At 42.3% G+C, this 15,066-nt stretch overlaps 1 protein-coding gene across 4 annotated transcripts in view; it reads left to right on the top strand.

Moving 5' to 3' along the window:
* CHN1 (chimerin 1) overlaps window positions 1-5,958 on the top strand; it is a 250,415-nt gene extending 244,457 nt beyond the window's left edge. For 2 of the 4 annotated variants that reach the window (XM_012650749.1, XM_012650747.1), the window contains 2 exons: window positions 3,180-3,285; window positions 4,993-5,958. In XM_012650749.1, coding sequence (XP_012506203.1) covers window positions 3,180-3,285; window positions 4,993-5,164 — 278 coding nt within the window. In that variant the 3' untranslated portion in view covers window positions 5,165-5,958. The remainder of the gene's footprint in view (window positions 1-3,179; window positions 3,286-4,992) is intronic. The other 2 variants (XM_012650746.1, XM_012650748.1) reach the window with 2 other exon arrangements.
* The last annotated feature ends 9,108 nt before the right edge of the window (window positions 5,959-15,066 follow it).

Raw genomic sequence — 15,066 nt, 5'->3', positions numbered from 1 at the left:
GTTTAGAACTGATTAAAGGTTGTCAGTGTATTGTATTTTGCTGAAGATGTCCTATATCATTTGGTATGGAGAGGCCAGATTTATATCCTGTGGCCACAGCACTCTAGCCCATAGCAGGGAGGACAACGTGGGACTACTTTTTAAAAAAAAAAAAAAAAAAAAAACAAATAAAGGCAGTTCTCACTCTTGTTTTCCCACAGTGCCTGTGACAGTCCCCCACTTACATAATAGATGCAGTAAATATTTGGTGAATAAGTAATAAACTTGTAATTTTATATCAAGAACCCTAGCATCTTAGAGTTTGCAGATATTCTAAGGGGTCATGTAGCTAGACTTCCTTCTGTAACACTTTTTTTTGAAATACCCAGTAACTGCAAGATCACTGCTTCCATAGGCAGCCAGCCCACTGGTGGTGGACAGATGCAGTGGTCGTGAAGCCCTACTGCGATAGAGCAGGAATCTGCCTGCTTTTAACTCCCTCCCCTTGGCAGTGGTCTTGGCACCACACTCTTCCACATGCAAGTGTTTTGAATATTTGACAACAACCAATGATGGTCATTCATTTCCAAATATATTCCATTTTGTCTCTTTCCCTCAAATTATGCTTCTTTATGGCTAAAGAATTGTGTTCTCTAAAAAACAATGGTAACGGGTAATACTTCCATGAGTGGAAGAAAAGGAGAAATGAGTTCCAGGGAAGAATCTCTATCAATTGGATACCGATATATTCAATACATTTTGTCCTTTGTTCCAAAATGTCTCTCTCCAGCCTGAACACCAATTAGTCCACGCCCATGCCTGTTCGGATGTGTGGTGGGGAGCTCAGCTGGAACTCCTGATCTTCCCCACCAGCCTCCTCCACCATAGTCTTTCCTGGCTGAGTTAATGGAGGCTCCGTCCTCCCATTTGTCTAAGCCCAAAACTTGGATCATTCTTGATTCTTCTCTTTCTCATACATCCTCATCAAGAATCCTGTGAATTCTACCTTTAAAATATACCCAGAATCCAACAACTTCTTATCACCTTCACTGCTACCACCTGGTCCAAGCTCCCATCATTCTGCACCTGGATTTTTGTAACGATTACTGGAATGGTCTTTCTGCCTTTATTCTTGCCCTTCCATGGTCTGTTTTCCATAAGTCAGATGATGACACTTCTTTATTCATAACCTTCCCATCTCTCTCAGTAAATGCTAAATCCTTAGAAGAGCCTGCAGCCCCTGACATGAGAGAGTACCTGTTAACCTTTCCTCCTTCCTAATACCCGCCCTCCTTGTTCGCTCTATTGCAGCCGCGTTTGGCTCCCCACATTTCCTCAGCTGTGTCAGGCACACTCTCCCCTCAGGGTATCTCATGCTGTCTTCCACCTAGAGCCTTCCTTCCCACACATCTCCACATGGCTCATTCCTTCATTCCTCAGAGTCTTTGCTCAAGACCTTCTTTCTCAGTGAAGTCTGTCCTGACCACCCACTTAAAATTATGACCCCCCAACACTTCCCAGTGCTTCTTATCCTGTTTTTTCCATAGCCCCTACCTCATTCTAATGTCATACAAACTGTATCGTATTCATTGTCCATTGTCAGTCACCCTCAGGAGAAAGCAAGCTCCCACGAGCAGGGAATTTTTTTTTCTGGCCCACCAACACTAGCCTTAATTTCTCACTGTCTCAAAGTTCACCCTACAAAGATTAATTAGAAGTTAAAAGGAAACTAAGTTACTTTTTTTTCCAATTTCCAGAATCATGTAGTTTCAAATTAATCTTATGGTAAAAAACTAAGTGGTAGTTTTCCATAGTGAATGGAATTTTCTTCTCTTAATTCTAGAAATGATTGAATTTCAATATCTGAGCTGAACTGCTGTTATAAACTGGCATTCTCTAAAGGCCTCAAGGTTCAAAGACCACATGTTAGTTATCATGGCAAAAAGCAAATATGTCCTTCCCTCAGAGAAATAAACCAAAAACTGTAAGGAAACTTTGGGCAGAGATGTAAAATGGCCAAAGTTCTTTGTATTAAAAAGCTTCAGTCACTGTTCACGTTCAGAGATTTCTCAAAGCTGCTCTACCAATGCTAGAGACTTTCCACATTCATCTTGTGCCGGTTTTCACCTGACTCCAATACATTATCATTGAGTTGGTTTGTTTCCTAAGTTAGAAAGACTAGGATTTGGGGTCTTATGTCTTAAGTGTCACATTCTGGTCAGATGTACTCTTCCCAGCATTTCGAGGCTGCTTTCCTGACTAGGACTCAGCAGTATGGGGTTCCACTGCGGTTACCCTAAAACCCAACCTTTTAAAGGCACCCCATCTTCTTGACATTTGGGTAGAAGCAGGAATGTGCGAAGGTGTCAGTCATTTTTGATTATAGAAATGATTAGTGAATTGACCACAATCTGACCTCCAAGGAATGTGCTAGGGTTTTTAGCCAACTCAGCAGAACTAAAATATCCAAATGAAAACGGTCCTCCTCTTCAACGATTTATTGCAGGGCTCACGCCATCATGCAAAACATTTGGAATTGCCTTCAAAGTCCGCAGAGCACCCTTCTGAATATCCTAAGTCATAGAAAACGTTTGTGCTTTGAGAATAGATATGATTTTTCTATATAACACAAAGTAATTTAAAACTAAGTCTAATGAATAAAACAAGTAAATGTTGGATGATACATTTCTTGGTTTAAAAATTAAAAAGTATGAATATCAATAAGATTTTGCCGGGGGCAACGGTGTGATACGTCTTATATACCATCACTGAAAGGAGTTTTTCAAAATATTTTGAACAATGCACCATCCCTTAAGTATGACTGTTACATTCTAAGATGACTTCATTTGAATGTATAACTTTTATCTGTGTCTGCATATATGTCTGAGTGTTTTTATCGTTACGTCCTGTGTGTATCCAATGTCCAATCCCCAAGGTTGCCAGACCCCAAGACACTCAAGTGAACAAAATGGATGCTGCTCTCAAACGTCCCAGTAAACAGTGTTGCCACATTAAAACTAAGAGCCTTTGGAAATCTGGAACTTGAACCTTAAAAATATTTTCCAAAGCTGTGGGCAAGGATCTGTGAGAAAGCGTTTCCTACCAATTTTAGAAGATTACCACAGAATAGAATTCAGTGAACCATTTGTACCAGTTTTCTGTTAAAGTTTTTCTTCTTGGTATTTGACTTGCTATTTTAGAAATTATGGATCCTGATGAGCAATTGGAAACCCTTCATGAAGCACTGAAACTCCTGCCGCCTGCTCACTGCGAAACTCTCCGGTACCTCATGGCCCATCTAAAGAGGCAAGTGACAAACTGGGAGGCTTACGCTCGCATTCCATCAAAATTTTAAGAATAAAATGAAACAAAAGGTGAAAGAAAGGTGAAAGAAAGGACAAATGATCTGCTGAATAAGTAAATGTATAGCTATATAGTTTCCTTGTATGAAATTGCACTAGTTGAGAAGGAATGCTAAAAGTATTCTGCACTACAATATTGAATGCAGACCTGAACTTTTTTTTTTTTTTTTTTTTAAAGACACAGTCTCGCTCTGTTGCCTGGGCTGGAGTGCAGTGGCATTACTATAGCTCACTGCAACCTCAAACTCCTGTGCTCCAGCTGTTCTCCTGCCTCAGCCTCCTGAGTAGCTGGGAATACAGGCACACCATCCCCATGCCGGCTAATTTTTTGTAGAGACAGGGTCTCACTATGTTGCCCAGGCTCTAACTCCTGGGCTCAAGCCATCCGCCCACCTCGGCTACCTAAAGTGCTAGTATTACAGGCATGAGCCACCACACCTGGCTCTGATTCTTACATAAATATGTTTGCAGTTCCAGTATGTTTGCAAATGTACTAAAAATACCAGTATTCCACCAAGGACGTGCATTAATTCTGTGGAAAGGGAAAGGGCTGTGCCATAGAGACACTAGTGTAACAAAGCAAGGGCGAAGCACCGTGGATGGCAGCTCACTTTTCTATCTTATTGCTCCAAAATAAGCACTTCAGACTTGGTGATGGGATTTTAGACTATTGTATTAATGTCGCCAACACTGAAAACTGATGTAAAAAGTGGTGGTGTGAAGTAAGGGGTAAAAGGAGGAATGGAAAATAAAATAAGTCAGCTAGTTGTGGCTTCATGTTTTCCAGCGATAGTGCTGCAGGTTCATGTCCCTGCTCAGGCACCCTCGGTCTCTACCAGTTGAAGCAAAGTTTTCAAAATTTTATGACCAAGTTTTAGTGGTTTTAGGGCTTCAAAATACAAAACCAATCAGAAACAAAAAATTTTGTATGCCCGAAGGCATGACTTACCCAGAAATGATATTTTAGTCATTCATGGATGTCTGTTTTCACTCTTTAAAAAGCACCATGAGTTAAAGCCTTTGTTTAATATGTTTACAGCTTCACTTACAGAACCACGTTTGCTTCGTGTTTGGATGTAATTAAGCGCTCCACACGAGGACAAAGGAATAACTCTCACATTATAGTCCCTGTGTTACTGCTGTAGCAGTAAAAAGGATACAAACACGTGTACTCCCTGACCGTGCTGCCTCCCCTGAGCCATTCCCTATTGCTGTCGCCACTCCCCCTCTCCGGACACTCAGCAAACTGCTCGGCTTGCAGAATGACTCCATGGGAATCAAGATAACCAAAGTGGAGGGAGGGGGAATGGAATAATCGAGGTGACCCAGTCCCTTCGCTACTATTTGCAAACACAGGTTTGCATCTGTAGGCCCTGGGTTAAGGCAAGAGAATCCACAAATAGAACTAAACACACACGGCCCAGCACACTAACTCAGGCTTCAGCCTCGGCGATCAATTATTTATGAACATTATTTTAAGGAAAGTCAGTACTTTGAAATTAGGGAGAAATATGGAGAAATAACCTAGCAGAAGAGTTGGTAAGTGGACACAAACTTTTATTGTAAATCTTGTTTTTGTTTTAGTGCTCAAGCACAATGGGGAACCCATGGCTTATGTGAAGTCCTTTATTCCTTTACTTGCCTTTTTCAGAGTGACCCTCCATGAAAAGGAGAATCTTATGAACGCAGAGAACCTTGGAATCGTCTTTGGCCCAACCCTCATGAGATCTCCGGAACTAGACGCCATGGCCGCATTGAATGATATACGGTATCAGAGACTGGTGGTGGAGCTGCTTATCAAAAACGAAGACATTTTATTTTAAATTTTTAATTTGAGGGGAAAAGTAATGTTTTACAGATGAAGGAATGTTTTATAGTAATTTAATTGGCTTCTATAGCTGAATTATTTCTCAATTAGAGGTTTGGGCATATAACCAGAATAAAATGAAGGAACTTTCTGTTGTTTTTGTAGCGCCGCTCTGCTGTCCTTGTAAAACAGTGAACACACGCTTTCCGGTTCTAGTAATCCTGGGTGTTTATCATGTTAAGAGAAATTCAAGCTATTGCATGATTAGCCCCTACTTGGCAAGGAAACCCCATACAGAAGAAACAGCAAACCCGCACCTGCATCGCCTCCGCGTCCTGGGTAGTCTGTGGTTGTAATCAGCATGTTTCACAGAATAAGCCTGTTGTGACTTTGCTTTTGGGGGTCTATGTCATTGGTTTCTGATGCTTGTACAAACATGCACACACGAATGGATAAAACAGCACCCCTGGCTGTTGCATTACCGTAAACTATATCATATGCCTACTTTCTGCAAATGGTTTATTTCTGATTTCTTAGTTCTTCTCTAACATAGTACTTTCTTTCCAGCAAAGGCAAAATGTGTTTTCAGATTTGTTACTTTAATAAGTTATCCGTACCAATAAAAATGTACAACAGTGCATTTTCTGTTAAATTATTGGTTTTCAGTTGTAATTTTGTATTTTTATCTGGCATGCATTAATTTATTAAATTTGGCTTTTAGAAATCAAAATTATTGATAACTTATTTTTTCTCATGAGTGAGAATATTTGGAAAAATGTGTTTTGCCATTTAATACTGAGTATTTCCTCTCACCCCTTACCATTTCAAGTTTTGTGGTAAGCTCCTAAAATAATAATTTTAATATTTAGAATGAGAACATTCATCAGATTTTAATGTTTAAAATTAGAACACTCATTCATCAGATTTTTCTTCTCATATTACTCTGGCAGAAATCTGGAATATTTTCTCAACTTTTTTTTTTTCGAATGGAGGTGGTGGACAGGAGTCCCTTCTGGAGCTATCAGAAGAAAAAAGGCTAACTAAAAAGAGTCGCTTTTTCTAAACATTTGATGTTGGAAACGTATGGTGTTGACATACTCTGAGCTGACAACACTGCTCGAGACCGGCCCCAGAGAAAAACCTGGCAGCTAGAGAAGGGGGCTCTGCAGCTGGATGCAGGAGCCCAGGTGCTGGGCCTACTACTGTCCCCGGCCACCCTTGTGACTTCAAGCAAATGACCCTCCAGGGCCTGTTTCCTTACCTGTCAGATGAGGACCCTTCTAGAACTAAAGTTCTATCCTGCTTTAAAAAGTAAAATAATAATAAAAGACATTTCCAAACTTTTAAGATTATCTCAGAGATGACAAACAAGAACTGATGAAAACAGGGAGTTTTTCCACGTTTTGCCCCTAGGCTACAGTAGGGGGTTGATACATGCTTTTATTAATCTACAGATTGAGAACAGTGTGGTCATTGAGGGGATACTCCATCACAGCTCTCTTCTGAGACAGTCTCCTATGAAGAGTACCACTGCACTAAGCAATGTCAAGTACATAGATTGATAAAATACAGATACTTGCTTTATATGACATAGGAATTTCTTTCTTAATGGAGGCTACTAAAAGGCACTAAACACTAAAGCAGTCCTTTTGACCCATGAAATAATAGTACATTTGTCTGAGAAATCAGATCAAACAAATCAACACATCCCTGGGTTAAGTAAAGCGACTGAACTGCCACGTTTACGTGGCATTTTCTACAAAGTCTTTTAAAGGAGAAATTTAGCTGAAGTCCATTTTCTACAAAGTGATTTAAAGGAGAAATTCAGTTGTAAAGGAATATGCTTTATTAGAATATATTCACCCTTGTTTCCCTGAAAGCAGCAGCTACGTTTGACTTTAGCGCAGGCACTTACTAGAATTAGAGCTGTGTCAGGGGCAGAAGCAACGCCTGCAGAAATGCCAACCCTGCCCACCTGATCTCAGTAAATACCAGGCAGATGTTCAGAGAAAGTTCGAAGCGTGTCTTCAGACAAGGTGATTGTTTAGCAGCTCTGTCAAGAGAGTGCTTGGTGTGTTATTACACAGATGGATTTGAGGTTCATACCCTCAGGACGTGCGGGTACAAGTATCAGCTGCCTCATCTGGGAACACACTTGAACTGTTGGGTGACACTTCCTTGAAATGAAGAAACGATTCCCATTCGGTCAGAGAGGCTTTTGCTCAATAATTAACCCGAATCTTTTATTCTTATCTTCCTATGACCAGTGGAAGATTTCTTAAGTCATGCCCTTTCATGTTTCATGCTGAGGCAGAGGTTTCTATTTCTACCGCAGCCGGGGATCACCCGCAGATTTGGCAGCACTGCACATACTCTGCCCTGAATGCAAACGTCTATGTCTTCTCAGTTTTCTGTAGATAGTTTCAAAGAAATTGAGAAATCAACGATTTTCCCTTCTCCACTTTTTTTGTTAGTTTTTAAATGCCAGTTATACCAGCTGACCAGAGGAAATGAGATTTAAAACATTCCTGTAATTGGAAGAATGGATATTTATCAAAGTGTTTCCGGTTACTTGATGAGCTCAATGGAAGGGCTCTGAATAAATTAGCTTCAGGGCTCCAGTCATCATTTTAAACAAAATAGTTTATAGTTTTTACCCTAAAGCTGATTAGATATTATTAGTAAGTCCACTTAAAATGCAAAAAGTTTTTTAAAACGCACATTGGAAAAATCATAACTCTTCTCCAAACTATATTTTAGTCATTGGAAAGTTAACTTCTTAGGGAAATCTTTTAAGTGATTTTTTAACTTGATTTACCTATAACAACTGTGTGGCATTCACATTTGTCTGTTAGTGTTGAGAGGCACTTCCTCCTGTGAGCTGAAGTAGAAGTATTCTTTACATACATCATCACCACACATCACTTTATTGACCATCTGGGTGGCTCTGCCCCGGACTGGCATGCACTGAGGTGGAGTAGAGAAGGCTAAGAAGAGCGTAGCATTGGTAGAGATCTGTGTGCCTAATTTTCAGAGATCTAATTCTTACTTGCATTCTCTCCAAAAAGAAAAAAGCCAAACCTGCGTCCCTTGGAGCGTCTGTACAACCCATTCCACACATATATCCTGTGAGCTAGGTACTGTGCTAGGAGGTTGGAACAAGATCAGTTCCAGTTCTCAAGGAACCTACTGGGTCCATTTGGCCTAGTTAAACTTTCACGTTGTACCTTTTCTCATTGTGTGTCATGCTGCCATGGGCCTTGGCACTCCACGTCAATAGAAAGCTACAACAGGACAGCATGGATGCATTTGCCTTTCTTTGGGAAAATGTGAGCTCACCAAGTCATACTCTTACAATTCCATTTGATACTTTGCAGTTGACCTTACACATTCATTTGACGAATAAGGAAAGGAGAAATGAAAATGACTTCACACAGACCCGGTGAGAGCCTGTTTGGAAGCATCAGAAGTGTAACTGCTTAGCTGCCTGCCCCTTTGGCTGAGTGTTATCTGGAAGCAGACGACATCACGTGAAAGAGGTCCCGCATCCTCTGCCACGGACTCAGTGGTCCCCAATTTCCCTGCTTGAGCTGAGGCTAGGTGATGGTGCTGTCAGTCCCGCTGCAGCCTGCCATACTTACCTCATTTTAACTAATTCCATGAATAATTTTAGTGGGCCCTGGGCTATATGCAGGGGTGGTCTCCAGTTGTCAGGTACCTGGCCCTGGGGTGATTTAGGACAGGAAGAATACTGGCTGGTGTGTGAGAGTTTGATAAAGGAGATAGATGGTTGGGGGTGTGGGCTCCAGATTGGTTGTATATCAAAAGGTACCCACAAAGGGATGTCCTTTGTTTCCTCCAGGAACTCACTAGCCCTGGAATGGGCAGTCTCTCCAGGGCCAAGGCCCCAAATACTAGAATATCAAGAATACAGAAAATATAGTCAATACAGTTGACTGAAGGGAAGTTCCCACTCCCTTAAAAGTCATCTCCCAATTTCTGACCTAAGGCTGACTTTGTCCTCGATACTTTTTTTTCGTATTCAAATTTTATCCTAAAGTGCATAGCTTAAGCTAAATTAGATGTTAAGCCAGAGAAATGAAATGGGACTATATCAAATTTTATAAAAATCACAAATCACAGAGAATGAATCAGATGAACACCCACTTATTAAATCCTTAATTAAGAAGACCAAGGAAGGTCCCTAGAAACTACTGAAAAGTCATTTTTATGCAACAGGCACTAAACTCAAGGATCTTGATACCCCAAGGTTCATGTTAGAAGTGTTAAATAACTTCTAGAAGAATTCTGTGTTTCCCAGACTGAATTTGATGAGACTAGCACCCATGAAATGGGAATTGCTCTAAGAACTGACAACCTCCATCAACCTAACACAGCTATAAGGCCTAAGAAGTGAGACCACCTATGTCAAAATGACTTAATTTTTGGCTCCAAGAAACTCTTACCCAAGAAAGATAAGACTATAAACCACCTTCGCTTTTGCTTCAGAAACTTTCTGCAGATCAATTTATCTGAGGCAGCAGACTGCTTACCTGGGCAAACAGCTTGCTTACCAAGCAATAGCTTACCTATCAAAATTCCCTTCAAGACCCTGCTATGTTCACTAGTCTTAAACTACTACATACCTTGCCTTGAGAGACACTTCTTAACCCACTTAAGCCCAGACCCCACCACCCCAAACCCTGCAAAATCCTCTGACGTCCCCATCTGAGCCACTGCTTAGATGCTGTGGTTCCCTCCCTCGTGGCCTTGAGTTCTGTTAACTTAGTTTTGCTTTATCAGCAGGTGGTCTGGTAACTCTGAGGGGAGCTCAACAGTTATTCCAAGAGCAAAGAGCCCTACAGTCAAATAAGCCTGGGAAATGCTATATGCCAAACTACCTTTATGAAGATTATAATCATGTTAGCATAATAAAGCTTCTGAAAAGTTCTGCTGCCCCTCAAAATTGAGGATTAAACAAACTGACAACTTGTGTGTGCATGGGAAGCCTTGTTTTTCCTACAAACTTACTAACGTCCCTAACAGCATTTTTTTCCCTTAACATCAGTTTTTAAAACATTGATTTAGGTCAATGGATTAATGATTCATGAGAAAGTAAGGACCCCAACATCTTGCAGCCAATGGCGAGTGAGAAGACACCCAGGCTTCCCCACACTGGGAGTGTCCCTGTTCCACCACCAGAGCCTCTGTGCTGGGCCAGCTGCCCTGTGCAGGGGAGTTTCCACATTCTTGATGAGCGAGAGATTATTGGAATTCACCAGCCCGTCTATGGCCCAGCTTTGGCTGAGGCACCCCCAAGCAAGGCATCCACCCACTTTGTCAGAGATGGGGGAGCCGGGACACCCTCTTGCCCTGGGTCCCCCAAGCCACTGGAGCAGCCTGCCTGACACAGACTGCCCGATGCAGGCTCACCCAGGACGAGTGCCCAGTGGATGCCCACCAGATGGGCTGCCCATCCCTGGCAGTGATGCCGGGAGATCAGAGGAAATCCCCATCTAGGACCTTCACGGTCTTCTCGGTCAGGGCAGCAAATTTCCCTGCTATTTCCACTCTGGAAACCCCCTGGTTTTCTCCCAGGTCTGGGAAAGGAAATTAATTAAGTACGAGAGAATTCTAGGATCCAATGCATTGTCTGTGAAACCAGCGGTCAAGCAAAGAGGATGATTGGCCTCACAAAGTCAAGGTTATTCAGATTACCAATAAGCATTTTGCAAGTGTGTTCCTCGGTACGTCTTCATTAAGAATTAATCACCATTAATACTAATTACAGTGATTAAAAGGAAACATCTGTGAAGACAGGCGTGAATCCTTACAGCTCTGGCTGGCTGCAGCAAGATAAAACAGTGCTGCCAACGGGAAGCAGCAGCAGCAGCGTGTCACTTGGAAGGGAAGGAGGAAGAGAGGGAGGAAAAGAGGGCAGGGAGGAAGGAGAAAAGAGAGAAGATAGGTATTACCTAAAAATGCTGAGGGTAGGCCTCAGGTCTAGGCTTCTGGGGACACTGATTCAGTCTCTCTCTCCCACCTTCCCTCCGCCCCTGCTCCGTGCTATGTATGGCTTTGGCTTGCTGCTGGTGTCTCAGGTTGCACAGCTACCCACCTGCAGAGAAAGCCCGAGTTTTTCACTCTGCAAAATCCATGCCATTCCAGGTCTGCTGAACCAAACATGGGTCATGGCAAAGATTTTTTCCTGCCCACACCCCATCAACCACTGTTCTTTGTTCTGGTTCCAACTTTATGATGGGGAGCAGCAAAGGGTTTGGTGGAGGGTCATTCTGAGGGGGCGTAACGCTTTCTCACAAGGAATAAATGCCCAATGCCCCAGCATCACTCTGCAGTGGGGTGTCAAGAAGCCTCAGGGAAGGCCCAGGAGAGGACTGGCCCAGCTCAGCCTTAGTCCAAGATGCAGGAAAACTCAGCCGGCTAGGAAGTTTCTCCCCTGCCCTGCTGTTTACCTGCCCAAACACAAGGAAAAGTGGTATAGAAAAAAAATCCTGTGACCCATCAGCAACATAGGCAGTTCCTTTCTTCCTGGTATGTTCTCTTGGGATTGAAAACCTGGCCCAGTCAAAGGCAAGCCCAAGCGCAAACTACTAAGTTAGTTTTCAGAGCACCCGCAGCCTTCCATGATGTTGTGGGAAAAGACTTCAGGCTTGGAAGAGAAAAACAGGCTTGGCAATTATAAAAACTGCACAGGGGGAGCGCGGAGGAGAAAGCTGGCCAGCCAGGGACTGGGGCCGCTGAGACATCAAAATCAAGGGCTTGTTTTATACCCACAGCCCTACAAAGCTTCCTGGGGTCAGCAGGGGAGAGTGACCACAGGGATGACAGGCCTCCAGCCACTCCGATCAGACAGACAGACCTCGGATGAGATCCGCACTCTCAGGGTGATGTGACCATAGACAAGAAGACAAAAACTAACAAATTCTGGTGAGGGAGGATGTGGAGAAAGGAGAACGCTCATACAGTGTTGGTGGGAATGTAAGTTATTAAAACCATTACGGAAAACAGTATGGAAGTTCCTCAAAAAACTAAAAATAGAACTATTAATGCCATGTGACCAGCCATCCCGCTGCTGGGTATGGTCTTCAAAAGAAATCAGCACGTCAAGGAGATATCTGCACCCCCATGTTTATTGTAGCACTATTCGCTATAGCCAAGATATGGAACCAACCTAAGTGTCCATCAATGGATGAATAAACTGTGGTACATGTGTACGATGGAACATTAGTCACCCAATAAAAATGAACGAACTCCCATCATTTGCAGCAACATGGATGGAACTGGAGGTCGTTATGCTAAGTGAAATGAGCCAGGCATAGAAAGACAAGTATGGCATGTTCCCACTCACGTGGGAGCTAAGACGTTGATCTCATAGAAATAGAATAATAGTTACTAGAGGCTGGGAAAGGGAGGGGTGGTGGAGAGAAGTTGGTTAGGGGTACACACATACAGTTAGAAGGAGTAAGTTCTAGTATTTGATAGACAATATTATTAACTATAATTTCCCTACTGTACTATTTCAAAATACAAGAGAAGAATTGTAATGTTTCCAACACAAAGAAAAATGTTTGAGATGATGGATATCCTGATTGCCCTGATTTGATCAGTACACATTGTATGCAGGTATCAAAATATCACCATGCACCCCATAACTATTATGTATCAAGGAAAAAAAAAAGAAAAAAAAAAAAGACCTCGGAAGCTGAGCAGGAAGGAGGCAGCGTTATTGTGGGTAGTCATTCCCAAATGCTATTTGAAAATGATAGTGAGAACATACATCGGAAAGTACTTGTTCTGAAAGATCAAAGAGGAAGATGACACAGAAAGTCTATAAAGGGGTCATGATGTCTGTTGAAGGGAATGAAGCCTTAAGGATCTATTAATGTCATTTGGGTTTTTAACTGAATGCAGGACTTGCAGTTCTTGTGATTACCAAGGGCCTGGTTTTCTGATCAGCAGCACAGAACTGTTTTAAATCCACTCACCCCAGTACTCCGACCCCGAGTAGACTGCAGGGGTCTTGCATTTCCACAGGGCAATGCTTGCTGGACAGTCACCTGCCTCTCAGTGACTTTCAGGAAGAGCTGGTACCCTGCCACAGGTTAGACAGATCTCCAGGAATATCCCCTAGCCGGCAATCCCGCAGCCCTGAAGCACCCTACAGCAGTGGGTGCTGTCATCTGGGCCCCATGTGTTTGATGGGAGAGGCAGAAGAGCCAGGCTTACAAATGGGTGGGTGACCTGGCAGGGATGCATGGCCACAGTGGAATCTGGTTGCCATGGAGATGTGAGGTTTTCTGCTCAAGCTGTTTGAGAAGCAAATTTTCCATTGTGTATATATAAACATATTGCAGCATCTTTAGTTTTTAAATTCCTTTTCTCTTTCAAATGGCATCCAGTGTGGGTTCATACATTAAAAGAAAAATTATAAAAGGTAATTTCCCAAGGGACAGCTCTTTGCCAGGTGCTAGGGTCTGGCCTTTGTTTAGGGATGAGTGTAGGAAAAAGGCAGGGCTACTTTTCCAGAAGCACCCAGGTCGTTCAGGGCATCTCTGTGAAGTTGTAAGGGGCTGGCCCAGCAGCAGGAGAAGCTCAAGAGATGGGCCAAGGATAGCGTTTTCTTCTCCTTCAATCTTCAACAAGGAAAGTTTACCTTGTTTTCTATCTTTCCTGATATTCAGTAAATGATTCCACAGCCCTGGCCTCTGTCCTGTATCTAAACAGGCAGGAAGAATTTTTTGAGCCCTTGTGGACTTTTATTGGTGTGTGATAAAATGTACATAACATAAAAACTACGATCTTAACCATTTTTAATTGTACATATCATAGAAACTACTATCTTAACCATTTTTAATTGTATATATCAATCACATTATGTTCATAATGTTGTACAACCAGCATCCCCACCCCTCTCCAGAACTTTTTCATCATGACAAATAGAAATTGTACCTGTTAAACAATAACTCTCTATTCCCTTCTTCTCCTAGCCCCTAGTAACCACAATTCTACTTTGTTTCTATGAATTTGCCTATTCTAAGTACCTATAATAAGTAGAATCACATAATATTTGTCCTTTTGTGTCTGGCTTATTTCACTTAGCATAATGTGATCAAGGTTCATTCATGTGGTTGCTTGGATCAATATTTCATTCCTTCACAAGGCTAAATAATATTCTACCGTGTAGATACACCACATTTTGTTTATGTATTCATCAGTTGATGAACACTTGGGTTGTTTCCACTTTTGTTATTGTGAGTAATGCTGCTACCATCATGGATGTGCAAGCACCCGTTTGAGTCTTGCTTTCATTTCTTTTCAATATATATCCAGAAGTGGACTTGCTGGATCATATGGTCATTCCATGTTCAACTCTCTGAGGAGGTGCCAGTTTTCCACAGCAAGCATAAGTGGACCTTTTGATCGATGTGTTTCTTGGAGCAGATGAGGATTGTTTTCTAATGGAGTTTGGCAGTGAGCATAACTGCATCTTTTTTTTTTTTTTTGAGACAGAGTCTCACCCTGTTGCCCAGAGTAGAGTGCCGTGGCGTCAGCCTAGCTCACAGCAACCTCAAACTCCTGGGCTCGAGCGATCCTACTGCCTCAGCCTCCCGAGTAGCTGGGACTACAGACGTGCGCCACCATGCCCGGCTAATTTTTTCTATATAGATTTTTAGTTGTCCAGATAATTTCTTTCTATTTTTATTAGAGATGGGGTCTCACTCTTTTTCAGGCTGGTCTCAAACTCCTGATCTTGAGCGATCCACCCGTCTCGGCCTCCCAGAATGCTAGGATTACAGGCGTGAGCCACCATGCCCGGCCTGCATCTATTTTTAAATTCTCATATTCACTCACCTACTTTTCTCCAAGGGTTTCTGCATATCTTTTTAGTTCAATTTT

Source organism: Propithecus coquereli, unplaced genomic scaffold (genome assembly GCF_000956105.1).
Source record: "Propithecus coquereli isolate 6110/MARCELLA unplaced genomic scaffold, Pcoq_1.0 Scaffold34, whole genome shotgun sequence".
Lineage (NCBI taxonomy): Eukaryota > Metazoa > Chordata > Mammalia > Primates > Indriidae > Propithecus > Propithecus coquereli.
This window is presented reverse-complemented; position numbering and strand designations above follow the sequence as displayed.